At 36.9% G+C, this 25,916-nt stretch overlaps 1 protein-coding gene and 1 long non-coding RNA gene across 4 annotated transcripts in view; one reads left to right on the forward strand and one right to left on the reverse strand.

Moving 5' to 3' along the window:
• PSMA3 (proteasome 20S subunit alpha 3) lies at positions 1-20,357 on the forward strand. Of its 2 annotated transcripts, none has more exons than XM_007095240.3 (11): positions 1-116; positions 4,330-4,412; positions 6,983-7,106; positions 10,272-10,373; positions 10,689-10,762; positions 13,063-13,135; positions 14,788-14,853; positions 16,960-17,006; positions 18,925-18,992; positions 19,741-19,805; positions 20,202-20,357. In XM_007095240.3, the coding sequence occupies exons 1-11, from the start codon at positions 96-98 to the stop codon at positions 20,244-20,246; spliced, it is 768 nt and encodes a 255-aa protein (XP_007095302.1). In that variant the 5' UTR covers positions 1-95; the 3' UTR covers positions 20,247-20,357. The 2 variants fall into 2 exon arrangements, with proteins under 2 accessions (XP_007095302.1, XP_042845732.1); XM_042989798.1 differs by lacking the exon at positions 1-116 and adding an exon at positions 1,897-1,981.
• The window catches only part of LOC102958226, a 19,869-nt gene continuing 13,494 nt past the window's right edge, over positions 19,542-25,916 (reverse strand). The window contains exons 4-5 of one of the 2 annotated variants that reach the window (XR_001511605.2): positions 21,625-21,793; positions 19,542-19,580 (exon numbers count right to left, since the gene is read on the reverse strand). This is a non-coding gene — a long non-coding RNA (uncharacterized LOC102958226). Of the gene's footprint in view, positions 19,581-21,195; positions 21,794-25,916 lie in introns of those variants that run through there. The other variant, XR_446715.3, reaches the window with a different exon arrangement.

Below are 25,916 nucleotides of genomic sequence, written 5' to 3' on the forward strand. Positions count from 1 at the left end.
AGCCAATGAGAGAGCCTGTTACTAGTCTGCGGGCTGCGGTATTGGGGGAGCGTTTTAGGCCTTGAAGCCCTCCGCGTCCCGGAGGTTTCTGCACGATGAGCTCAATCGGCACTGGGGTGAGTTTATAGCCTCTTGGCCTAATGGAGTAGCCAACAGATTAGCGTTGAAGGGAACTTGGACACACCGCTTGGGGTGCGCCGCCTCGGCGTGCGCCGGGACTGCCTTCGGCCAGGTGGGCCGCTTCCACTTGTCTGGTGCCCAGCATTCTTTCCTGCTAATTTGTAGGCCCCTCATTTAGGGTGACCGTGACCTGAAGCTCTTCAGCTCAGGTGTGGCGGGCTGGGCGGCGCAGCAGTGTGATTGGGAGCCGCTTTGGATTGCTGAGTCACTTTCTTTGGCCGCTTAGGGAAACCGAAAGTGGAAACTCGTGGAGCCTGTAATAGGGTGTGAAGCGTTTGGGAGACAGCTTCATGAGAACCGCCGAGGCAAGGCGGCTTTAGATTCCAAGGTCTGGACGCAGCTTTCCATGGACCGCCTTTGCAGTTCCCAGGGTGCTGCTGACTCACTGGGCCTTCCCCATGTTGCCTTCGAGTGTACTGACCGTCCGCTTTGCAGGAGTCCCTGGAACCCCTGTCGGGGCAGAGTTGATAGAAACATTGTCTCAAAAGTGAAATCTGAAGAACGCTTTACAAAAGTTTTCCCTTTGTCCCAGCTTTTCCTGTACGAATTACTTAACGTCACTTTGAGGTATCGGTACGGTAAACATTTAAATTATTAGCTAGGGACTTAACCGCTTCTGTTAACAGACTTGAGGATTTTGGAGTTGGACTTGTTAACTTGGTCAGTTTACTACTTTCCTGTGTTAAAAGTACCGCACATATGCAGCCTTTTGCTTATTCCTTTTATGTATTTCTCCGTATAGATAATCTAGTTTTTATTTAGAAGTATTTATTCGTTGTGTGCACTACAGGCATAGACTAATGGGTGTCTAAGTTCATCACTTCCCAGTGTTTCCAAGATTTTGATACTCAGCATTAAGCCCAGGTACTGGGTTTTCCTAGTTTGATAATTGGAATGATTTAATCCATTCAGTTATGAGATACTAAAGTTATGACAACGGTTTTAGATTAGTAGATGCTCAGTTATGCATGGTGTAGCAAACTGACTTCGCCACTACATTACTATTGCCTTCAATTAGTAGTGTTTTGTTCTGAAAGCCCTTTAAAAAATACTTGGTAAATATAAACATGTGAGATATTTTGGTATTACGATAGTAGAGTTAAGGATCTTGGTTTAAGAGATCAGGAAATTGATCAGGAAGCACCACTGTTGAAGTGAAGACCACTTTGGTCTTTGCTTTTTCCAAGAACTCCAGGTATGAAGACCTACTTGACATTTGTCTCCGCTTGATTGTTTTTAATTTTTTTTTTTTACATTTATTCATTTTTGAGAGAGACAGAACACAAGTGGGGGAGGGGCAGAGAGAGAGGGAGATACAGAATGAGAAGCAGGCTCCAGGCTTTGAGCTGTCAGCACAGAGCCCCACGCGGGGCTCGAACTCACGAGCTGTGAGATCATGACCTGAGCCGAAGTCAAGACACCTAACTGACCGAGCCATCCAGGCGTCCCTCCACTTGATTGTTTAATAAGCATTTCAAACTACATGTCCAAAGTAGAGCTCTGGGTTTCCCTCTCCCCTACATTTTGCATCTCCTACAATCTTCAGCTCAGTGAATGGTCCAATCTAGTTGTCAAGTGAAAAAAGTCTATGATTCAAGTTAATTTATTTTTATTATTTTTTTAAGTGTTTATTTATTTTTGAGAGAGAGAGAAGCTGATGACACAGAGCCTGAGGTGGGGCTCGATCTCACTACCTTCAAGATCATGACCTGAGCTGAAATCCAGTCGGACACTTCGACTACTGAGCCACCCAGGCACCTGTCAAGTTTAATTTTTCTCCTAGAGCCAATCCATTAGCAAGGTGGTTTTGTTTGTTTTTTTTTTTTTTTTACTTTGCCCTCACAAATATAGTCTTTCATCTCTTTTCCCTTAGTCTAAGCCACCACCTTTGGAATACTTGATCTCTGCTTCCATCCTTCTTCTCTCTATAGTTCATGTTCCAGATGAAGTTTTAAAAAAATGAGACCGTATCACTCCTTCCACCCCGCTTCAACTCCAGTGACTTCCTGTTGCATTTAGAGTAAGATAAAAACTTCGTACATCAGCCTTAGGAGACTCAAAATAGTTTGGCTTTTACATGCCTCTGATATGATTTATTATTCTCTCCACCACTTAGTGCTCAAGACGCAGTGGCCTATTTCTTTTCCCACATTGTGCTACCCTTATTTCTACCCTAAGATTTTTATGCCAAAGGCCACAATGACTCCTCCATATCCTAAATGGCTAGTTATTTGTCATTTAGGTCTGGCTGTGCCTAAATAGCTAAATATACATATGTTCTAGCAAGGCCTTCCCTGATCAGGTAGTCTGTACTAAGCTCTCAGATTGTCTCTTCACCCTGTCTTATTTTCATCATAATCCTTTTTCTAGTTTACTGCTGTATTTCCAGCACATAGATTTGTGTGTGGTCTCATTTGTAAATGAAAGACTTCAAGAATGAGTATCCTTTGGGGCTCCTGGGTGGCTTAGTAGATTGAGCCCTCAACTCTTTTTTTTTTTTTTTTTTAATTTTTTTTAACATTTATTTTTGAGACAGAGAGAGACAGAGCATGAACGGGGGAGGGGCAGAGAGAGAGGGAGACACAGAATGGGAAGCAGGCTCCAGGCTCTGGGCCATCAGCCCAGAGCCTGACGCGGGGCTCGAACTCACGGACCGTGAGATCATGACCTGAGCCGAAGTCGGACACTTAACCGACTGAGCCACCCAGGCGCCCCAAGCCCTCAACTCTTGATTTCAGCTCGGGTCATGATCCCAGGGTCGTGGGTTTAAGCCCTGCATCAGGCTCTGTGCTGAGCGTGGAGTCTGCTTAAAATTCTCTCTTTCTCCCCCTCTGCCCCTCTCCCACACACACATATACTCTCTCTCTCTTTCTCAAAAAAAAAAAAAAAAAAAAAAAAGAATGAGTAGGGGCGCCTGCTGGGTGGCTCAGTAGTTTAAGCTCCGACTCTTGATTTCAGGTCAGGTCATGATGTCACAGTTCGTGAGTTCGAGCCCCTCATGGGGCTTTGTGCTGACTCCTTGGAGCCTGCTTGGGATTCTCTCCCCCTCTCTCTGCCCCTCCACTGCTCGTTCTCTCTCTCAAAATAAATAAACATTTAAAAAAAGTGAGTATTCTTTGTAATTGCTTTTTTTTCTTTTTAAATGTGTAATTTATTTTTGAGAGAGAGAATATGAGCAGGGGAGGGGCAGAGAGAGAAGGAGACAAAATATCTGAAGTGGGCTCTGTGCTGACAGTAGTGAGCCCGATGTGGGGCTTGAACTCACGGACAGAAAGATAAGACCTGAGCCAAAGTCAGACATACAACTGACTGAGCCACCCAGGTGCCCCAATTCTTTGTAATTTCTTATAGTGACTATATATAATAGATGTTTATTAAATGTTTAAATGCTGTATTTTTTTCCCTAAGGTCTTTCAGTTTGTTAGTGCCACAGCAATGAATTAACCTGTTCTGACAACAGTTCTGATTCTACCATACCATAGTACAGGCACACACTTCACAGATTGCATTTTTTTTTCTTTTTAACAAGTTGAAGGTTTGTAGCAACTGTGTTTTGAACAGGTCTGTTGGTGCCATTTTGTGTTTTGAGCAAGTCTGTTGCTGCCATTTTTCCAACAGCATTTGTTCACCTCATGTCTCTGTGTCACATTTTGGTAATTCTTGCAATATTTCAAACCTTTTCATTACTCCTGAGTTTGTTATGGTGATCTGTGATCAGTGACTACAACTCACAGCTCAGACATAATGCTCCTGCACACTGAGTAGACTACAGTATAGTATAAACATAACTTTAATATACACTGGGAATCCAAAAAGTTTATTTTACTCACTTTATTGTGGTGATCTGGAGCCCAGAGCATGTCCATTTTGTACAAAAATGAACTTTGTTCAGTGTGGAAAACATCTGACTTTACCTTGGACTTGTATCTGTTGCTTTTCAGTTAGCAGAAATCTAAACTAGCTTTTCTCTTAGTTGCTTTTGCCGCTCTGACATGCTGCCTTTTCCTCTTCAAAGCAAAATCTTTGAGATTTAACACTCCTTCCTTCCCCTCATCTTTCTGACGTGTAAGCCATTTAGAAATAAAGATGATAAGGTTATTATTGCGAAAGATGCATAATTTAAGCTTATTGTTACCTTTTTCTTCCCAGTATGACCTGTCAGCCTCTACATTCTCTCCTGATGGAAGAGTTTTTCAAGTTGAATATGCTATGAAAGCTGTGGAAAATAGTAGGTAAGAAACATTGTTTTACTTGAAATTTAGCATGTTTTAATCAGGTATCAAGTATCTGCTTTTCCATATTTTTGGTAATTAGGCTTTTTATGTTACTTTGGTACAAAATAATAGGTGCCCTAAAATAATCTCAACTTACTGGTCATTTCCGGGTCTCTTTTTAGGTCAGATCTTTCCATGAGCCTCAGTCCTATATTTCCCGTTGGTTCCAAGGTTATCCACTTAGACATTCCACCATGTCTCACATGTAGTGTATATAACCAAATTCCTTTATCATCTTTGCCAGCCCATTTTCCTTTTTAAAATTCTTGATTTATAGCATTGTTTGCTTGGCTGTTAGGTTTGTTACTTTGTCATTTTATCTTTTTTTAAATTTTGAGAGAGAGAGTGCAAGTGGGAGAACGGAAGAGGGAGAGGAAGAATCTCAAGCAGGCTCTATGCTGAGCTCGACATGGGGCTATGAATTGTGAAATTATGATCTGAGCTGAAATCAAGAATCAGATGTGTAATCAGCTGAGCCACCCAGGCGCCCCTGTCATTCTATCTTTTATTTCCTTGTGTTTGAAGTGTCCTATGCAGTTCGTCACATCCAGCAGGATTTTTTTTTTTTTTTAATTCTTTTCTGCTGCCACACCCCAAAAGGTGTGGGACTCACTAAGATATCTTCTTGTTGGACTCATTTCCTTCACTCTGTCTTTTATTGTTTGGTTTAATGTGCCAAAATGATTCCTTGGTACCATTGTAATATCTTGGTTGAACTATTAGCTTGTTGACACATTTTATGAGTCCTTTATTGAAGAGATTTTGCAGTCAGTTATACTTACATGATCATTGTATCTTGGAATCTAAAGCAGCTTTGGGATGAATTAAAAGACTTTTTAAAAATAATTTATTTAATAATGTCTCATTCTCTTAAAAAGTCCTCTTGAAGGACTTTTTTTTTGCCTGGTAAACAAATAGTGTTGGTGTTTGAGCCAAATTTTTTCATTTATATAATGAAATCTTTTGGATTAGAGGTGGAGTAGGGAAGTGTTTCCAGAATTTTATTTTACTCTTATTTTTTTTTAAGTGTATTTATTTTGAGAGAGAGCAGGGGAGGGGCAGGGAGAGAGAGGGAGAGAGAAAATCCCAAGCAGGGCTGCCGCTGTCAGCAGAGCCAGATGCAGGGCTCTATCTCATGAGCCAAAATCAAGAGTTGGATACTTAACCTACTGAGCCACCCACGTGCCCCTGTTTGCAGAATTTTAGTAAAGTCCACATGTAAATACTTTTTGCTAGTACCACATAAAAGCAAAAATGAACATAAGGTGTTTGAGGGAAGATAGTGAAGTTGAATTCAGTAGTGTGTGGGATTTATAATAGGAAATTTAATAAGCTAGATGGGCTTTGTAGATTCTCAGGATTGAAAGCTGGACCAAGGAGTTTAAACTCAAAAGGGGAACCATTGAAGATACCTGATATGTGAGAGAAGGAGTGTCTGAAATTTTTTGTGTAATTTGTGTGTGGCTCTGTTCATTTATCTGTTTTTTTTTCATCAGAATTCCCTTTTTATTAAAAGGATTAGAAGGGGTGCCAGTGTGGCTCAGTTGGTTAAACGTCCAGCTTCTGCTCAGCTCACGAACTTGCCATTTGTGACCTGCTTCACGTTATGTCTCCCTCTCTCTCTGCCCCTCCCTCTTCCTCTCTCTCTCTCTTTCTCACTCTCAAAAATAAACAAACATGAAAAAAATTTTTAAAAAAGGGGCACTTGGGTGGCTCAGTCGATTAGGTGTCAACTTCAGTTCAGGTCATGATCTCGCGGTCAGTGAGTTCGAGCCCCGCATCAGACTCTGTGCTGACAGCTCAGAGCCTGGAGTCTTCTTTGGATTCTGTGTCTCCCTCTCTCTTTGCCCCTCTACCGCTCTGTCTCTGTCTCTCAAAAATGAGTAAGTGTTAAAAAAAAAAATTAAAAAAGAACTAGAAGAACAGAGTTAATGATATATTTTCATCTCGAAGTGGTAGCATATAATTTCTCCACATTTTACTTAAGAGATTAAGATCCATTTTGTTTTCAGCAGTTGTCTAAAATGTATATTGTTTGATATAGTTTTATAAGCACTGGTTGTTGCAAAAGAAGCAAATGAGCAAAAGAAAAGAAAGCTCTAATTTTTCCACTTAGATTAGTCACTGTTTACTTTTTGGTTTGTATATAACCTGTCTTTTCTATGCATTTTTATGTACCATTTTTAATGGACATGAGCTAAGTCAACATTTATTATAGTGTATTATCATATGTCAGACACTGCCATTTTGTACTATTTTGTTGGCATCTTTTCTCACAAGTATTAATATCTTTTTATGTCATGATATGCTAGATTTTTTTGGTCATCTCATGATGTACATTTACATGGACCTAATTTATCACACTTCAGGTTGTCCTCTTTCTCGTTTTCAAATGTATTTGTTTTAAATTTAAATTTAGCATGCTTTAAAAAATGTTACCTATTTTTATGTTTTTTTTTTAAGCTTAAAGTTTATGAAGTTCCTTTTATTTTCAGTTAAAAAAATTGATTTTTTTCTACTTGTTCCAGTACAGCTATTGGAATCAGATGTAAAGATGGCGTTGTCTTTGGGGTAGAAAAGTTAGTCCTTTCTAAACTTTATGAAGAAGGTTCCAACAAACGACTTTTTAATGTTGATCGGCATGTTGGAATGGTAGGTCACATTTTAAAATGTTCCTTTTTGCCTTGTCCAATTTCTTTCTTGTGAAGTAACCGTAATATGTTAAACTGTGATTATAAGAACTCATTTATTACGTCAGAACTGAGGCAGAAACCAATCAGAGAGCAGCCACCGAAGTAATCACAGAGTGATTACTGATACTGGCTTGTGAATAGTTCACTGTCCAAAAGAATAGTGTTCTTGTAACCTGATTGGAGATATATTTCAAAAATTGCTTTAAGAAAATGAGGGGAGAAAGGTGGAAAGTATGTGTAGAAAGGCGATCTTGGCAGTGTAGATCACCAATGAAAGTATAAGCTTGAGAGGCATAGAATTTTTAGCTTTTTGTATCTCTTTGTATTGTAGTAAAATGGAGCACCAAGAAATGATGTTTAATGAAAGGAATAAACACTGTTTTATTTCTTGCAGCTATATTTAGTTACTGCTCTGCATAATTGCAAGTAAAGCCATAAATACATTACTGGTATATACTGAAGTCATTCTATGTAGATGTCAGACTGTAAAAGCAAAAAAAGCAAAGGACTGATTCTAACCTTGGTTACTGAAAAGGCAAGGAAGAAAAGAGAACATGTGTGTGCCAGATACTGTGCTAGAACCTCTTTACATAAATTTCCTGTGTCTGATATCCCAGTGAAAGTAATATTAATCCCATTTTTATTTAAAAAAATTTTTTTTTTTTTTAACGTTTATTTATTTTTGAGACAGAGAGAGACACAGCATGAACGGGGGAGGGGCAGAGAGAGAGGGAAACACAGAATCGGAAGCAGTCTCCAGGCTCTGAGCCATCAGCCCAGAGCCCGACGCGGGGTTTGAACTCGCGGACCGCGAGATCGTGACCTGAGCTGAAGTCGGACGCTTAACCGACTGAGCCACCCAGGCGCCCCCCCATTTTTATAGATAAGAAAACACAGCTGGTAAAGAAGTAATCTGGGATTCAAACTTGGGTCTGCCTGGCCTACATGTTACTCCAGAGTCCATTCTGCAGGGTGAGATCCTATAGGACCCACTCATACTGCGGTTACCTTTGGTATTTCTAAATGATAGGTGTTACAAACACAAAAAGGGTGGGAAGTATGTGTAGAAAAGAGATCTTGGCAGCGTAGATCACCAATGAAGGTGTAAAATGTAGCTGGTAAACTATAAAGCTATAGATTTTTTTGCTTCTTCAATGATTTTTTCTGAACATGTTTTTTCTCCCAAATGTATTATGCCAGCGAAACTGGTAATGGTTTTTCTTCTGCCATTTGGACCTCTATATTTATTTATTCTTAAAATTTGGGTATAGTTGATATACAATATGAAACTGGTATGTTTTGATGTAACTTCCCAGATTGTAACCTAGCTGATAGGAAGAAACTAGTGAATTATACATTCTTTTTAGTAGAAGAAAAATTTAGGTAGGTGCGTTTTGAAAAAAGTTGTGTGTGCTTAAAGGTAGTGATGGGAAAACGTTGCCCTAGAACTTTAAAATTTGTCTCATTTGTTAATTTAAAGCCAGGAAACTGATGGCATTCCTTATAGCTGGAAATTGGCAAAACATTACATGTTGAAGAGGGTTGGAGACAATAAAGGATTAATGTTTCATCTCCGCAGTTATCTTCAGTGGTTTAAGAATTATTGGACTTCACAGTAGGCTTTCTCCAAAGCAACAGAAGACTCTTTAAATGGTGAAACTTACTGGCTGAGTAACCTTGGGGAAATTCTTCTAAACAGTTTCCTCACCTGCAAAAGTAGGGCAGTAGTAATACTTACCTCCTAACAGTTGTTACAATGTTAAAATTAAGTAAAATGCTTAGCATGAAATGAGTGCTATGTTTTAGGAATTTTCATCATTACTACTATTAGTAGGTAGCAGTAGAAAAGTGGCTATTATTTTGATATCACTTACTTTTAAATTCTGTAAATAAGCTGGCAATTCCTGGACTTCTTGGTTCCTAGTACTAAGAGTTTCAGTAATTTTTTTTGTCGGTTTACCTACACCAAAAGAACCACCCAGTGGTTCTGATTATGCATTTAGTTACAAACAACTTAGTGTTTATGTCCCCAAAATTTAATAACCGTAAAAGAAAAAATACACATACAATTAAAAATATTTTTTTTAGAAAAATATTTTTATTTTTAAAGAATAACAATGACTAACATGCACTGCACAACTTTTTAAACTTTTAAGTTTAAACTGCACTCCCCTCACCCCTCCGTTTCCTGTTCCAAATGGATTTTTGTATGATACTTATTTTTTATCACAACAACCCAGGTGCTCAACAGTATGATGGCATTGAAAGGAATATGAATGATCTCAGAGCGCCTGGGTGGCTCAGTCAACCGGTTAAGTGTCCGACTTCAGCTCAGGTCATGATCTCGTCTCATGGTTCAAGAGTTCGAGTCCCATGTCGGACTCTGTGCTGACAGCTCAGAGCCTGGAGCCTGCTTCAGATCCTGTGTCTCCCTCTCTCTCTGCCCCTCCCCAACTTGCACTCTGTTTCTCTCTCTCAAAAATAAACATTTAAAAAAAAAAAAAAAGGAGTATGAATGATCTAATGTTGAAACTGAGCTACTTCAACATCTGTATCCCCCCCAAATTCCAAACGTTGCACAACTGGGTTCACTATAGTGCCCCCAGCATATCTCACTCAGCACATGGTTTGGTAACTGCAGTTAACCAGTCTTGGAAGATGTGTGGTTTGTCATGTTTTGGTTTGTCCTTGCAATATATTAGTCAATAAGCTGAAAAAGATTTGAGGTTGGGCTTTTAGACCCAAACTTTTAGTAACTTGACATAGAACTGCTTTAAATAGAGATCAGTCCTGATCAAGATCAATAGTTTTATTCTTGTTGCTTATTTAGAGTGAACTGGTAAATTGGGAGACATGGAGGATTAATTACAGAAATACTGCTTGTGAATGTCATTGAACAAAACAATGAAGTCACACTTGGTAGATTTTTGAACTATAATTCCATACTTCTTTTTTCATCCCATCCCATCAAAATGCCAGAGTGCCTTATAAAGACCTTTAAGCCAAATGGTTTCTAATGGTGATGCTTGTTAAAATATTAAGTAAGCCTACAGTAATTACACACTTTCCTTGGTTTGTGATAGGAAGGTATTTATTTACTAAATTGGTACCTACTTTCTTTCAGGCAGTAGCAGGTTTGCTGGCAGATGCGCGATCTTTAGCAGACATTGCAAGAGAAGAAGCTTCCAACTTCAGATCTAATTTTGGCTATAACATTCCTTTAAAAGTAAGTTGAGGGATGCCTGGGTGGCTCAGTCGGTTAAGCAGCCGACTTCGGCTCAGGTCGTGATCTCTCAGTCTGTGGGTTCGAGCCCCGCGTTGGGCTCTGTGCTGCCAGCTCAGAGCCTGGAGCCAGCTTCTGATTCTGTGTGTCCCTGTCTCTCTGCCCCTCCCCTGCTTGTTCTGTCTGTCTGTCTTTCTCTCTCTCTCTCTCTCTCAAATAATAAACATAAAAAAAAAGTTAAGTTGCTAATATGTTGAGGAACCTTTTGAACAGTAATAGAAATTTACTGATAAGCTCTTCTGTTTTTCTCCCTTATAGCATCTTGCAGACAGAGTGGCCATGTATGTACATGCATATACACTCTACAGTGCTGTTAGACCTTTTGGCTGCAGGTATGAAATTTTGTGACATAGTCAGATCTGGACTATAGGTATCTGTTTGCCCTGGTATCTTAGCCTTTTTTTTTATACCCTTAAAAATGAGCTATGACCAAGAAGTATTAGGACAGTGATCAAATAAAACTGTACATCAAAATAAAAACTTTGAATTGTGAAAAAGACTACAAATTTGAAGTGACGAGAAAACACAGAACTGATAGTAAGAACTTTAATCTGATTATAATAAATTCTCTGGAGAAATGTGGTCAAAAGGTAAAAGGCTCTAAGATAGATAAATGCTAGGGATGTAGTGTACATTATGATGACTGGAGTTAACACTACTATGTGATATATGGCAAGGTTGTTGAGAGTACATTCTAAGAATTTTCATCACAAGGAGAAAATTTTTTTCTCTTCATTGTATCTTTTTGAGATGATGGATGTTCCTAAACCTGTCGTAATCATCTCACAATATGTGTAAATCAAACCATCATGCTATACGCTGTATAGTGCTGCATGTTAATTATTTCTCAGTAAAATTAAAAAAAATTCTCTGGTGTTAGACCCCAACATTCTCAGGAAGCAACAAACTGATTTTAACTACATCCTCTGTTGTCATTATTAGGGTAGCCAACTAAACTAACACTTCAGTTTTCTTATTAACTTCCATCTGATATACTTTAAGCGGTTAGGTTCAATGCTCTTAATTGGGAGTTTTTTTTAGCAATCGAGAGTGAGTCCATACAAAATTGCCTTTCACAGTTCTCAGTCACAATTTTTTATTTCGGTTAAGATGAACTGCTGGTGTTTTTATTCTGAGAGGAAAGCTGAGATTCAATTGTATTGAGATTTGGAATACATGTAAATATTTAAATAGGGCTCAGAGACCTGTCATGACTCTAGATTTTCCTAAAAAGACTTGTTTAGTTTATAACTTAAAAAAAATAAACATTTCTGTTTGATCATGGTAAAACATTTACTAACATCCGACTGCTTCCACTGTTAAAATGTTGTAGAAAGAAAGTTTATTAGCTGTAGTCCTACCTTTGAGTTGCTTATAATCAGTCATATTTAAATTACTGAGGACAGATGTTAGAGAAAACCTGAGCTTTATTCTAGCCATAAGATAGGCCTGTGGACATTTTTAATATTAGTTGTTCTTCAGGTTCTCACTTAAATTACATTGAAACCCTTTGCTTTCAATACCTTTCAACTTTTATTAAACCTTTGAACAGCACTCTGAATTCGTTTCTCTATTTTTAAGCAAGTAAAAATAGCGGAGAGAACTTTTCAGCAAATATTTATTGAGCATATACTATGAGTCAGTCGTAGATGTAGGAGGGGGTAGGACACAAAGATGAGTAAGTTATCATTGATACAATTTTATAGGTGATATGATGAAGAAATGCACTGACTATAGTGGGGCATCAGTTAGGGAAAGGACACTTTCATGAAGAGATGGCAAGGAAAAGAATGTGAAATATAGGTGGAATGGTTAAGAATATTTCATTCAAAGGGACTAGTATGAAATTACATGGGCATTTCAGGTAATGTAGAGGTAGTCAAGTATACTTGGTATGTGGAAGGATACTGAAGATGTAGGAACGGGCAAGATCATACAGAAGTCTATGTTCCCTACAAGGAAACGTTGAAGGGTTATGATAATCAGTTCTATATTCTGAGAGATAAGTCTCACGGAAGATGGAAGGAAATGATTGTAGGGGTGGGAATTGGACAGCTGGCTGTCATAGTAGTCTGTATAGGAAGTGATACTTAAGATGAGGCTGGTTTCTTTTCTCCTTTTAAGGCAAACTAAATCACAATTTCAGAAAATCACTAATATCATGATTATTTAATGGCCTGATTTTGTCACATATAAAAACAGATTAAATCAGTCTGGATTATTGTAGAAAAATAACTGGAGGAATATTGGGGAAATAACCAAGAAAGAATAAAGGATGGAACAGGAGTTTGAGGCAGACTGAATGTATTCCCATTAGTTTTGTTATCTTGGCTTTTTCATGTTTATTCCTTTACTTATTGGGTCTTCTCCTTAGTTTTCACCTGTCATTACTTCTTTGCCTACACTGCTGTCTTCTCAGATCAGTTTCATCAGTAAGTTTAATACTAACCAAAGCCACACAAATTTTGAACAATTTCAAGTATATACTAGTTTTTATTGAAACTACCTCATCAAAGTGTTTATTAGGACTTATATGTATATTAGTAGTTTATCTTAGAAAGTATAATTGTTTTTATTGTATTTTTATGGTATTGTAAGAACTATGGTTTAAACCTAACTTACTTTCATGCAGTTTCATGTTAGGGTCTTACAGTGTGAATGATGGTGCACAGCTCTACATGATTGACCCATCAGGAGTTTCATATGTGAGTAATTTTGAATGATGAATTTCTATTTCTAGTTTAATGGTATCTCATTAGCATGTAAGTCATATAGTTGGATTACATGAAGTTTCTTTTAAAATTCATGGAAAGTAACCATTTGTTTATCATTAATAACAACCTGTGGATATGAGGCAAAGGAAGGATTTATGGCTTAAAAAAATTTTTTTTTAATGTTTATTTTTGAGAGAGCAAGTGTGTGTGTGTGTGTGTGTGTGTGTGTGTGTGTGTGTAGGAGAGGAGCAGAGAGGGAGACATGGAATCTGAAGCAGGCTCTAGGCTCTGAGCTGTCAGCACAGAGCCTGACATGGGGCTCAAACTCACAAACCATGAGATCATGACCTGAGTTGAAGTCAGAGGCTTAGCTGACCAAGCCACTTAAGTGCCCTGATTTATGGCTTTCAATATGCTGTTCATAGAAACTAAATAGTGAACCTAAAAATCTGAATATGTGGTATTTTCCTTTATTGTGACAAATACTAGCAAGTCTTAAAACCAATACTAATACCTTCCCTTAAAAAAAAGGATTTTAGGGGAGTCTGGTGCAGTTAAGTGTCCAACTCTTGATTTCAGCTCATGATCTTACTGTTAGTGAGCTTTGGTGGTGTGGAGCCTACTTTGGGCTTCCCTCTCTCTCTCTGCCCCTTCCCTACTTGTACTCTCTCTCAAAAGTAAATACAAATTTTAACTTTTTTTTTTTTTTTTTTTTGGGAGAGAGCACATGTCAGCTGGGCAGGGACAGAGAGAAAGGGGACAGAGGATCCGATGTGGGCTCCGCGCTGAACAGCAGTGAGCCCAGCCTGATGCGGGGCTTAAACCCACAAACTGCAAGGTCATGACCTGAGCTGAAGTCTGATGCTTACCTGACTGAGCCACCCAGGTGCCCCTAAATAAACTTTAAAAAAAAAAAAAAAAAAAAAAAATTAAATGTCATTTCTTGCATCTTTAATTACTTTATCTCTCTTCTGAGGTATTTATGATTTTTAAAAATTAAAAAAAAAAAAGACTATAGGTGCCTGGGTGGCTCAGTTAAGCGTCTGACTTTGGCTCAGGTCATGATCTCATGGTTCGTAGATTCGAGCCCCGCATTGGGCTCTGTGCTGACAGCTCAGAGCCTGGAGCCTGCTTCAGATTCTGTGTTTCCCTCTCTCTCTTTGCCCCTACCCCGCTCATGCTATCTTTGTCTCAAAAATAAATAAATGTTAAAAAAAAAAATTATAAAAATAAAACCTGTATTTTGTCATGATACACAAGTATAAATGGGAATCCTTTAAAAAATTTCAATAAAAATTGAAAGTTTAGAATACTGAACTCTGTAATTATTTCAACTTTTTGTCATAATACTAAGAATTCTTCCATTCCTACTCTGAAAAACGTCTCGAGTTCATGAAGTGTGTGTTTTTCTTTGTATATGCCTCTAATACAAATAATCCAGATAATTCTAGAATTACATTTTTTTTCCAGCTTGGTGTTCATTAGAATGTGTTTGTATTTCTCCATATTTACTTTTGAAAATCATTTAACATTCTTTCTTAACCTTTAAATAGGAACAGTTGTAGTTACTAATGATTTTAGAATAGTATAGCAATTTAATTAAACTATATATGTATATTTTGGTGTGTGTTCTTTTTAAATAGGGTTATTGGGGTTGTGCCATTGGCAAAGCCAGGCAAGCTGCAAAGACGGAAATAGAAAAGCTTCAGGTAATACATACTTAATGCTTGAATTTTCCTATGACATTATCCTCATGTAGTGAAGTTTTATCACAACAAATGAAACTGTTTAAGATTACATAGAGTGTGGTTTCCTGTTTTGAGCAGGGCTTTCTGAACGTAATAGGCTGAATAAGAAAGCTGGTCATATCTGTATGTATAGAGATAAGGTATGACACAGATACGATATATATAGAGTATAGATATATGTGCTGTAGATATGTATGATAATTACAGAGTTGTGTCATGGAGCCCTTTATAATTTTGATGGCTAATGATAAACCCCTTAATCCAGAAAAATACACATGGAAATTTTCATATAATTTCATAATCCTTGAGGTCCATTCATGGAACTCTGTGGCCCTTAGGTTGAGAACTTTGAAAGTCTTTAGAGTCTGTGTTCTGGTGCTTCTCTTTCCTTTGTTCCTAGTTAGATAAGGCATTAAACCCCATCCTGTTAAAACTGCCCACTTTTCTGTTCCCCCAAGAGCCATAAATTTTATTAGTGTAAAAAAAAAATTTTAATGTCCTGGTTTTCCTTTTAGTCAAACTGTTCAACTTAACATTGAAACAGTATCCACTCTTTATTATTTATCAGAAACTTCCATTAAAGACAGGATTTTATCAGTATTGTGGTAAATGACAAAAAAAATTTCATACATATTTAATATTCTGAACTGGAAACTTGCTCAACCATTCAACTTCAGGTCAGGTTCTAGAAAACATTTTTTGAGTGCTTAGAATTTTATGCCAAATTCTAGGCCTACAAAAGCCTAATTTATATTTGGTATTTTAGTAAAATTGACAAAAAGACCTCAGAGGTCATTTTAGGTTAGCTCAATTCTATGTGAAACACACTGGCTAGAGTCACAGTATATGTTGATTATGAACAGACCTCATGATTCTTAGACCACGTCCTTTCACACCCCTCCTGGTGTGGTGCTAAGTTCCTACCTTCTCTTTTCCCCCTTGCTTTCATCTCTCCTGAATGTTATGTGGAAATTTGAAAATACACTATTCAGAGTGGTCATCTATGCTGTCTTTCTGAGGTCAAATTGTAATAAACAAATCTGAGCTAAGAATGAATATCACTTTGAGGAACATGTGTCTACTTAATGACAAAAACACACTCTAAAATCAGAGGTCAGTAAACTATGGCACACTGTCTGCTTTCTAAAGTTTTATTGGGACACAGTCATGTTTAGTCACTGGCTGCTTTTCACAGTACAATAGTAGAGTTTAAGAGTTGGAACATAGACCAAAGACCCTATGTACCATAAAGTCTAAAATATTTACTTATTTGGCTCTTTATTTCTATAAAGGAGTTTGCCAACCCATGATCTACATCATTGCTCTGGCTTGTTCTTCTGCTGATGTTATTTACTAAGAATATTATGGCATAAAATAAAAATTTCATGAACATATATAAGAATATAATTGTCACTTAAAATGTGCTTTTCCATGTTTACTTAAGTTTGTAGTTATTATTATGATACAATTCACTAATTATAACCTATAAGGGCAGAAGTATAAAGAAATAGGCATTCTTTTCATTTACTTCCCCCCCAATTTAACATGAAAAAAATGTAAACAGGAAAGATAAATAGTGCAACAGATCTCTCCATCTAGATTGAAAAGTTATTTTCACCCATTTTTTTTTTCCTGAACTGTTTGAAACAATTACAGACATCATGATGCTGTATCCCTAAATGCTTCAGCATTCATCTCTGTAGAATAACATTATTACACAGAAGATAGTATTAGGTATTCAGTCTGTAGTCAAACCACCTCAGTAATCTGTTTCATTTTGTAACTTTTTCAAACCATGATAATTAAGGCTCACATTTCAGTCTTCACCTTCTCCCAGTGCTCATTTTTTTAAGAGCCCATGCCAGTTGCTTTTGTAGTTAGTCCCACATATTAGGTCTGTATTTCCTAGTAAGACTGGTATTCTTAAATTCAGTGTATTATGATTTTGGTTTTATGTCTGAGACTCTAGTTCAAAACCATGGGTACTCACAAAATTTGTGCAAAGAATCTGAAAATAGTTATATAAGTGGGAAGTTCTCCCGACTCATAACTTAATATTTTCTATAGATGAAAGAAATGACCTGCCGTGATGTCGTTAAAGAAGTTGCAAAAATGTAAGTTGAAATTTTTATTACCACTGACAAGTATTTCATTTGATCTTACCATATACATTAATTCTAGAGGTCTGTTTTGTTTGGAAGTAATTTAGTGCCTAAGGTGAATGTAACATTCTCATAACGTCTCATTACGGAGAAATATCCGTTTTTTCAAGTGACGGAACAGACCTCGTGATTCAGCAAATGGGATGGGGAAAAATAGCTTTAATATAAAACTTTTGTTAGGTGACAGAATTCACGAGGAGGAGGATACAACGGACCTGTAAGCACTTCATTTGATAGCTCCTACCCTTTCAAATCTCAGAGGTCCCAGTAATAGGCATCTTAGCTTACAAATTTTATTTTAGGTTTTATAGCTAAATTAATTATTTCTACACATGAACCACGAAGCTGGCTCATTTATACAGTCTGTTTCTTTGGGCAAGATACGTTAATCATGAAAGTTTTTTAAGAAGATGAAGAGAGCAGGTGCACCTGGGTGGCATCTGACTCTTGATTTTAGCTCAGGTCATGATCTCAGGGTTGTGAGATTGACCCTTGCTTGGGGTCCATGCTGGGCGTGGAGCCTGCTTAAGAGTCTCTGTTCCTCTGCCCCTTACCCACTTGGGCGCTTTCTGTGTCTCAACAAAACAAAACAAAACAGTATTTCAATACATTTAAAAACAGCTTTAAGAAGTCCTGAAGTGGTTCGTATTACAGGTACATAGAATAGAATGCTTATGTGACTGCAGTAAGTAACCTCAAAGTCCTGAGTGGCATGCTTCAGAATTCACGGTTCTTCTGGGTCAAAGAATGTAATAATAAACATGTGGTATTTCAGAAAATCCAATGAAATGCTAGAGTTGCAGCCAGCTTTTCAGACTTAAAAGTAATAAACATAATATTCCAGAGGATTCACGGCTCTTCTTTCCCACACGAGAACTACATCAACATGGTCTGGCCAGCAGTTTGTGCAAGTGCCTCAGGTTTTATAATTAATAATACATGCAAGGAAAAAAATCTAAGAGGCTTTATTATATATTTAAATGAATCCTTAATCTCTTCTACACTGATAGCTATAATAAAATATTGGAAGTGTTTTATAATTTTGTCCTGTCACCACTCTTCCAACTGCCACATCACCTGCCTTCCTCCTCCCTTTTACCAAGAGACCCTTCCACTTCCCAGTTAAGCAGAACCCATTCTGTGATTGTCAGTTAATAACATGAGGAACACTGGGAACTACCTGACAGAACTGCCTGGAAAATAAAGAATCCTTACTGAACTGTACAACAGTTTAAATGTGATAAACTCCCATTCCTTCACTGAGAAATGCTTCTGGAAAACAGCCCTTACCACACCTTTTTATTTTTAGGTGTAACAGCAGATGCTAATTAGTTCTGTGTAAGAAAGCCATCCCTTATCATTTAGTAAAATGGAGCACTATGCATCTTTTACTTAGTCTAGAAAATTAAGATGCTTTCTCATATTATAGCAAGGCTTTAAAAATATCCTCCAAAGTAAACTGTGTGAAGATGCTGGAAAATGTAAAGAAAGTTTTGATATGATACTTTTAATATGTTGTATGACAGTGCCTTCTTGTTTGTTGTAATTTGTTATGTATTATAGTTTGGAGGCCAGGTTAAGGGGCATATAGTGCTTATAAAATGGAGAAGAGGTTTAAAAAGATACCTGCCAAGAAGCTTCACACTGGAGGGACCAGTAATACCTGCAAGCTACTAAGTTAGTTTAAAAAATAATCACTTAATGAAAGGAATAAACAAGTATCCTGAAAAGGCAAAAGTAACGATTGGCCTTTTCCCATTTGAGGAAATGTTTCTTTTGAGGTTACATTAGGGACAGATGATCTAATTTGTGCTGACTGTGCATGTTTGTATACGACCAAATGTTAATTTTAAACTTTTTTGTGTTCTAGAATTTACATAGTACATGATGAAGTTAAGGATAAAGCTTTTGAACTAGAGCTAAGCTGGGTTGGTGAAAGTAAGTTATTTTTGTACATTTATTTGCTCTAAGTCATCTGTACTAAACCTAATTTACCACTGGGTGCCTTTTTCTAATTTTAAAAATTGGTAATGACATACATGTACATATGCATGTAACCACTGTGCTCTCTCTGGTCAGTCAACAAATAGACTAGCTCCCCAGATCACCCTTTAGGCCTCTCTGAATTCATAGTCCTCTGCCTTCTCCCATAGGTAGTTTTGCCTGTCATTCAATTTTCTGTAAATGGAATTACACAGTATATATTCTTTTATCCCTGATTTATTTTCTTCAACATTCCATTTGTGTAAATTATTTGTTATGTACAGTATTTGTTCATTTGCCTTGCTGTATAGTGTTCTGTTGTCCAAATATATCACTAAGTTTTCATTTCCTCTTCTGCTGCTGGTTAGTTGGCCTCTTTCCAGTGGGTTTTTAAAAACTATAATGAATATGGGGCGCCTGGGTGGCTCAGTGCCAACTTTGGCTCGGGTCCTGCATCGGAATCTGTGCTGACAGCTCAGGGCCTGGAGCCTGCTTCGGATTCTGTGTCTCCTCTGCTTGCACTCTGTCTCTCTCTAAAATAAACTAAAAAAATAAATAAAAAAATAAAAACTATAATGAATAGGGCTGCTTTACCATTAACAGCTTTAACATTAGATAAATCTTACCTATGGATTGGATACATTGTATTGCAAATCACAACACAGGCCTCATTTCTAATTCATTTATATGGCTTAATTTGCAGTAACTAAAGGAAGACATGAAATTGTTCCAAAAGACATAAGGGAAGAGGCAGAGAAGTATGCTAAGGTAAGCTGCAGCATGTCAAAACTGTCTATAGGTATGAAAGTGTTGAATAATAAAGGAACGTGATTGATTTCTATTAAATAATACTTGAGGCAAACTGAACTAAGGATCAAAATTTTCTAGGTTATCCTCAATGGGGATATGTTTGCCCTGGTTCCAAAAATTTTGCGTGTGAAAACGTAAGGTTTTTCAGGACATTTAATGCTTTCATTCCATGTGTTCTATCAAGAGTATATAGTCTGTTCACTGTTAGAGCAAGATAAACTTAATTATCCTTTTCTTTAGTTGGGTATGTTATTCTAAGTGTTCAGTTTTCAGCGACGTGCTTATTTAACCTTAATTAGATTCAGGCTGTTACAACAATATTAAAAATTGATTTTAAGCACTTTCTCTTAACAGGAATCACTGAAGGAAGAAGATGAATCAGATGATGATAATATGTAACATTTGCTTCAGCATCTATTTTAAATTTCTAATACAGTCCCGTGTAACTCTTTAGCCCTGTGGATTATTGTATATCCACTGACCAGTTTTCATTAAATTTTTGTCTTGTAACGACTGAAGTTTGATACCTGTGTAACAAAATTGGTGGGAGTAACCGAGTATATATTTACTTACTTGGCATTAAAATGTTTAGGTTTACTGAAAAAAATTCCTTAAGTGAAAATACTACAAAAAGAAACTTGGGCATCATTCATTCAGAGTTCCATTTCATCACTCGCCTAGAATCTAAAGATCATTTATCGCTGGGCTTTTGTGAAGTAAGTCCCTACTGACTCGGTAGGTATTATTTTATGCCGCTACTCAGTTTTTTTACATTTAGTAAAATGACGGTTGGCCAGCAGCCATTGTTAACCTTGAAGTGTGACACATAAGAAAGGTTTTAGGCTCAAAAGTGAATTTTTTTTCCCTTTTATTGTGGTAAGGAGTGGGTTTAAGGAGCCACAAAGTCCCTATTCTGTCACTTCAAAAATTTCTTGATCTGTAAAGTTCAACTAAAGTACCCATATTTATGCTAAATAAGAAGTTAGACTATAATCGGTATTGAGGCCTGTAAGAACCACTGTCATAACCTGAACAGCACTCAAAGCAGGAAGAAACAGTTTGTAACTCAGGCCAAGTATGCCAGGTCTACACACCCTTTACTGGGTTCATGCCAGTATCACTCTCAACTGTCATGCTTTCATAAGAAGGTCATGTACATTGGAGTTTAGCAGCAGGATACTGCTGGACTTTGAACATCTCTGTAGTTCAAATAGCAAATCATTAGACATGAGTAGCTAACTACTATACAAACAAGTCAAGATTATTTATCATTACCACAGCTTTTATATAAAATAAAACTACCTGCTACATTTTATTCTATTGTGCTGTGAATTCACATCAGTATAGGGGCACCTGGGGTCAGGTGGTAGAGCATGTGACTCTGGATCTCAGGGGTGGTGGGGAGTACAAGCCCCATGATGGGCATAGAGAGCTTCCTTGAAACAAAAAATTCACATCAGTATAGCTAAAAAAAGCCCTTTAAAAGAATAGACACTGGTTCTAAATAAATTTCTAACTTTGACGAGAGAAGCTACCTAAAAACTATAGATACCATAACATAGATAACTGGAAAACTGTATAAACAGATATACCTATTTCAGCTATGAGACAGTTGACTTTCATACATATTATATGTAAAATTAATAATCTAGGTTCAACTGTGGGAGGCACTCTGTAATTGTACCATTGAAATATTGATTAGCCTTTGTGGGGGGAAAAAAGCTTATCATTTTACTTTGATAAGATTATAAATTTATTTTCAGAGAAGATCCAGTACCTTATTTACTGTAAACTCTCTTGATATGGGCACCTGAAAAGAGAAATCAAAAATGTTTTAAAGAATCAAGTTTTAGTTTAGGGATTACAAAAAGTATATTTAGACTATTAAAGCACTTATCTGATTAAGACTATCCATTTGCTTCTATTTCCATCATTCATACAGGGACCTGAAAAATAAGAGAGAAAAATCAGTTGTAGGTCGTATGTTTTCCTTTCTTTTTTATTAAAAAAAAATTTTTTTTAATCTCTATTTTTGAGAGAGAGACAGCATGTGAGCAGGGGAGGAGCAGACAGAGAGGGAGACACAGAATGCGAAGCAGGCTCCAGGCTCTGAGCTGTCCGCACAGAGCCTGATGCGGGGCTCGAGCTCACAAACTGGACTCACAAACTGTGAGATCATGACCTGAGCCAAAGTCAGACGCTCAACCGACTGAGCTACCCAGGTGCCCCAGTATGTTTTACTCTTCAAATTAAGATTACAAATTAATGTTTTTTTTTCTCATTTTGTAAAAACACCCACTTACCCTATTAAGAAACTAGAGAAAATCCACAAATGAAAATCAAATCTTGGGCACATGCACCCCAATGTTTATATTTACAGCAGCACTATCAACAATAGCCAAATTATGGAAAGAACCCAAATGGCCAAACCAACTGATGATTGGATAAGGAAGACGTGGGGTATGTGTGTGTACGTATAGTGTGTGTGTGTAAACACACACACACACACAATGGAATATTCCTCCATGATCAAAAAATGAAATCTTGCCATTTGCAACAATGTGGATGAAACTAGAATGTATTATGCTAAGAGAAATAAGTCAGAGAAAGAGAAATACATGAATTTAAGAAACACAACAGATGAACATAGGGGAAGGGAAGAAAAAAAATAAGAAAAACAGGGAGACAAACGTTAAGAGACTCTTAAATACAGAGAACAAACAGGTTTGCCAGAGGGGTGCTGGGCATTAAGGAGGGCACTTGTTGGGATAAGCAGTGGATTATATGTAAGTTGATCATTCACTAAATATACTCCTGAAACCATTATTACATTATATGTTAACTAACTTGGATTGAAATAGAAAGTTTTAGGAAATGTGAATATCATCAGCTGTTGCAGTGTAAGTACAAGACAATTTAATACAATAAGATTAAATACCCTTTAATTAAAAAATCAAGTCTTATGTAGAACACTCAAATATTCTCTAAATTTTGAATTCCTTATTTTTGGAAATGGAACCCAGACCTATTTTATTTTGCATTCCTGCACTCTGTCATGTCCTACATTGTATTTGCCATGCTTAGGCTATTTAATAGTGGTTTTCCTAAGGACTTCCACCACCTGCCAAAGAAAGCCTTCTAAAGTGATTGTCAGATTTCTCCCTCTTGGCCCTGTTATGTGTGTCCCATAAAAGTTGTCCAACTATTTTCTTTTTAAAAAAAGAATTCCAAAACTGAAATGTGTATGAGTGCAGCTACTCTTAACCCCCACCAAGTAAAGCTTTTATTCTACCACTGATATTGTGTGTGCATCTATTAAGGTGTTCACTTTAATAAATTAGTGTACCTCCCCACCATCCCAGCCCATGGGAGAGGTGTTCAAGAAATCCTGTCTTTGTATCCACTGGGTGTGAGCAGCAACACAGTAGGCATTCAAATGCTAAAGGTACTTTTTTTTTTTTTTTTTGAGCATTTGAATTACTTTTATTAAAAGATTGTAGTTGTGTATCCCTATGGAAAGTACAGGGTTATTTAAAGTTTACCTTCAACACCAAGTTTTTCTGCATAACATTACATTAGATGACATTAGAAATAATGGGTACTTCAAAAATTACCTGTTTCGATTTAACTAGCATTTATTGAACATCTAAGAATCAAATGCCTTCACTTCTTTGGTCTCATTTAATCTGATCTACAGGTACATATTTAAAATACTGAAATAATTCATAATAGTTAACTGCAGGATATGCATACTATTTAAAAACACTGGATCAAAACTATCCATCAGGGGTTTCTAAAACTAAGATGAGCATGGTTTATGATTTGGAAAGATCTGGAAAACCCAAACTCAGAAAATATATAAACTCCCTGGGTTTTTTTTTTTTTTTTTATAGAAGCACTATAATGACAGGATTTTTCTTGATAAAAGAAATAAGAGCTTCCTCTCAGCTACCACTAATCACAAGAGCTTCAGAGTAAAAAATTAACATTGTAATTAAAACCAGGACAGCAGCTGATAAGCCAATGTAGGTTTCAAACTGGCTTTTGTCACTTAATAACTGTGTCACCTCGGGCAACTTACTTAATTTCCTCATCTATAAAATAAGGATTATGTACCATTTACAATGGCATCAAAACCAGGAATACTTCCTTAGGTATAAACTTTAATTTGTGTAAGATTTTATGTTGAAAATTATAAAATGGTGACATTGACAATGAACTACATAAACTGATCAGAAGGCTCAGCACTGTCAATTCTCCCTAACCTGATTTATAGATTCAATGTAAAACCCAATCAAATTTGCAAGAGGCCTTTTTTGGGGGATGGCAGTAAATCAAGTGGTTTGTAAAATTTATATAGGAAAAGGAATTAGAATAGCCAAAGCAATTTTGAATAAGAAGACAAGGCCAACACCACCTGATCTGAAGACTTACTATAATATAAAGTTCATGTAATAAACATTATTAATGGAATAGAATGGAGTCTTAAAAGAGACTGACAAATATGGTCAATTGACAAAAGGGAAAAGGGAAGTCAGTGGAGAAGGACAGCGCTTTTCCACACGTGGTGCTGGAATAACTGGACATCTATATGCAAAAACACCAGAAAACAAGTCATACCTTGGACCAAATGCGTAAGTCAAGGTGACCATATACCAAAATGTACCTCAACTAAAACTTTCTAAGAAGAAAACAGAAGATCTCTGAGACTGGTTTAAAAAAAAATTCTTAGATACCATACCAAATGATGTATAAATGAAAACTGACAAACTCAATTTCACCAAAATTAAAAGCTGCTCTCCTAAAAACACCAAGAGAATGAAAAAACAAAGACAAACTCTTAAGGGGAAAATATTTACAAATCACACATCTGACAATGGATGTGTATTCAGAATGTATAAAGAACTCTCAAAATTCAACAATTAAGAAAACCACCCAGTTTTTAAAAATGGACAAAAGGTTTAAACAGACAATTCATACTACAAAAAACCCCCCTAATATTCCTTCTTAAACTATCCCACCTCTTTAAGAGGGAACTACCTTACTTGTATGTATCTCTACTCCTAAACACCAACTCTTAAAAAGTAAACGCTGGTGTACTATAGTTAATGCATAAAGGCTGTTGAAGAGTAAAGGGTCCTTATACAGCTTGAGTTTGTGTTTGAAGTTTATGATTTGAACTTTTAATTTTTACTATGTGGAAACAAAATAGCATTTTAGGAAAATTCATTTAAAAATAAAGGAGTTCAACTATATAACTGATATGGGAAAGGGAACTATTAAAAACTTTTAACCACGAAAACCCAACAAGGCTTTAAGACCAATGTATGAAGAGAGAATTATTCTTAAAACAGCACCAAGAAAATACTGATAATTTAGAGAAAGGGAAATGGTATACAAGAATTGTAGGTATAAAGAGGATAACCCATCACCTTTAGTAGATAGACTGGTCTGGGTGAGCAGCAACTAGACGGCAACAAGCAATCATTTGGAGGCCTGAAGTGTATCAGACTGCCAGGAAAGATTATATATAAAATGTTTAAAAATAAGATATAATTCCTTTCCTGGTAAGAAAAACACATTTAAAAATCATTAGCAAGGTACAAGTTTCCCCTGCCATATAGAAAAGTATGAAGTAGAGGGTTCCTACAAAACCTTTCATAAGCCAAAATGGCATAAAGTGAAATTACCATTAATTTACATTGAAAAATTTTTGAGCATTCCCAAACCCTGAAAATAACCTTTCTTTTTTAAAATTTTTTTAATGTTTATTTTTTAGAGAGAGATAGAGCCTGAGTAGGGGAAGGGCAGAGAGAGAGGTAGACAGAACCTGAGGCAGGATCCAGGCTCTGAACTGTCAGCACCAGAGCCCAACGTGGGGCTTGAATCCCTGAAACATGAGATCATGACCTGCTTAAGTGACTGAGCCATGCAGGCGCCCCTGAAAATAAACTGTATTAGTCTTTTCTGGCTTTTGGTAGCAAAAATGAGTACTAATGTAGGTCTTTTGTTAAAAGAGATGTGGTATGATACAGACTTTTGAAAAGCAGGGATAATTGTATCAGAATA

The sequence above is a fragment of the Panthera tigris genome, chromosome B3 (genome assembly GCF_018350195.1).
Source record: "Panthera tigris isolate Pti1 chromosome B3, P.tigris_Pti1_mat1.1, whole genome shotgun sequence".
NCBI lineage: Eukaryota > Metazoa > Chordata > Mammalia > Carnivora > Felidae > Panthera > Panthera tigris.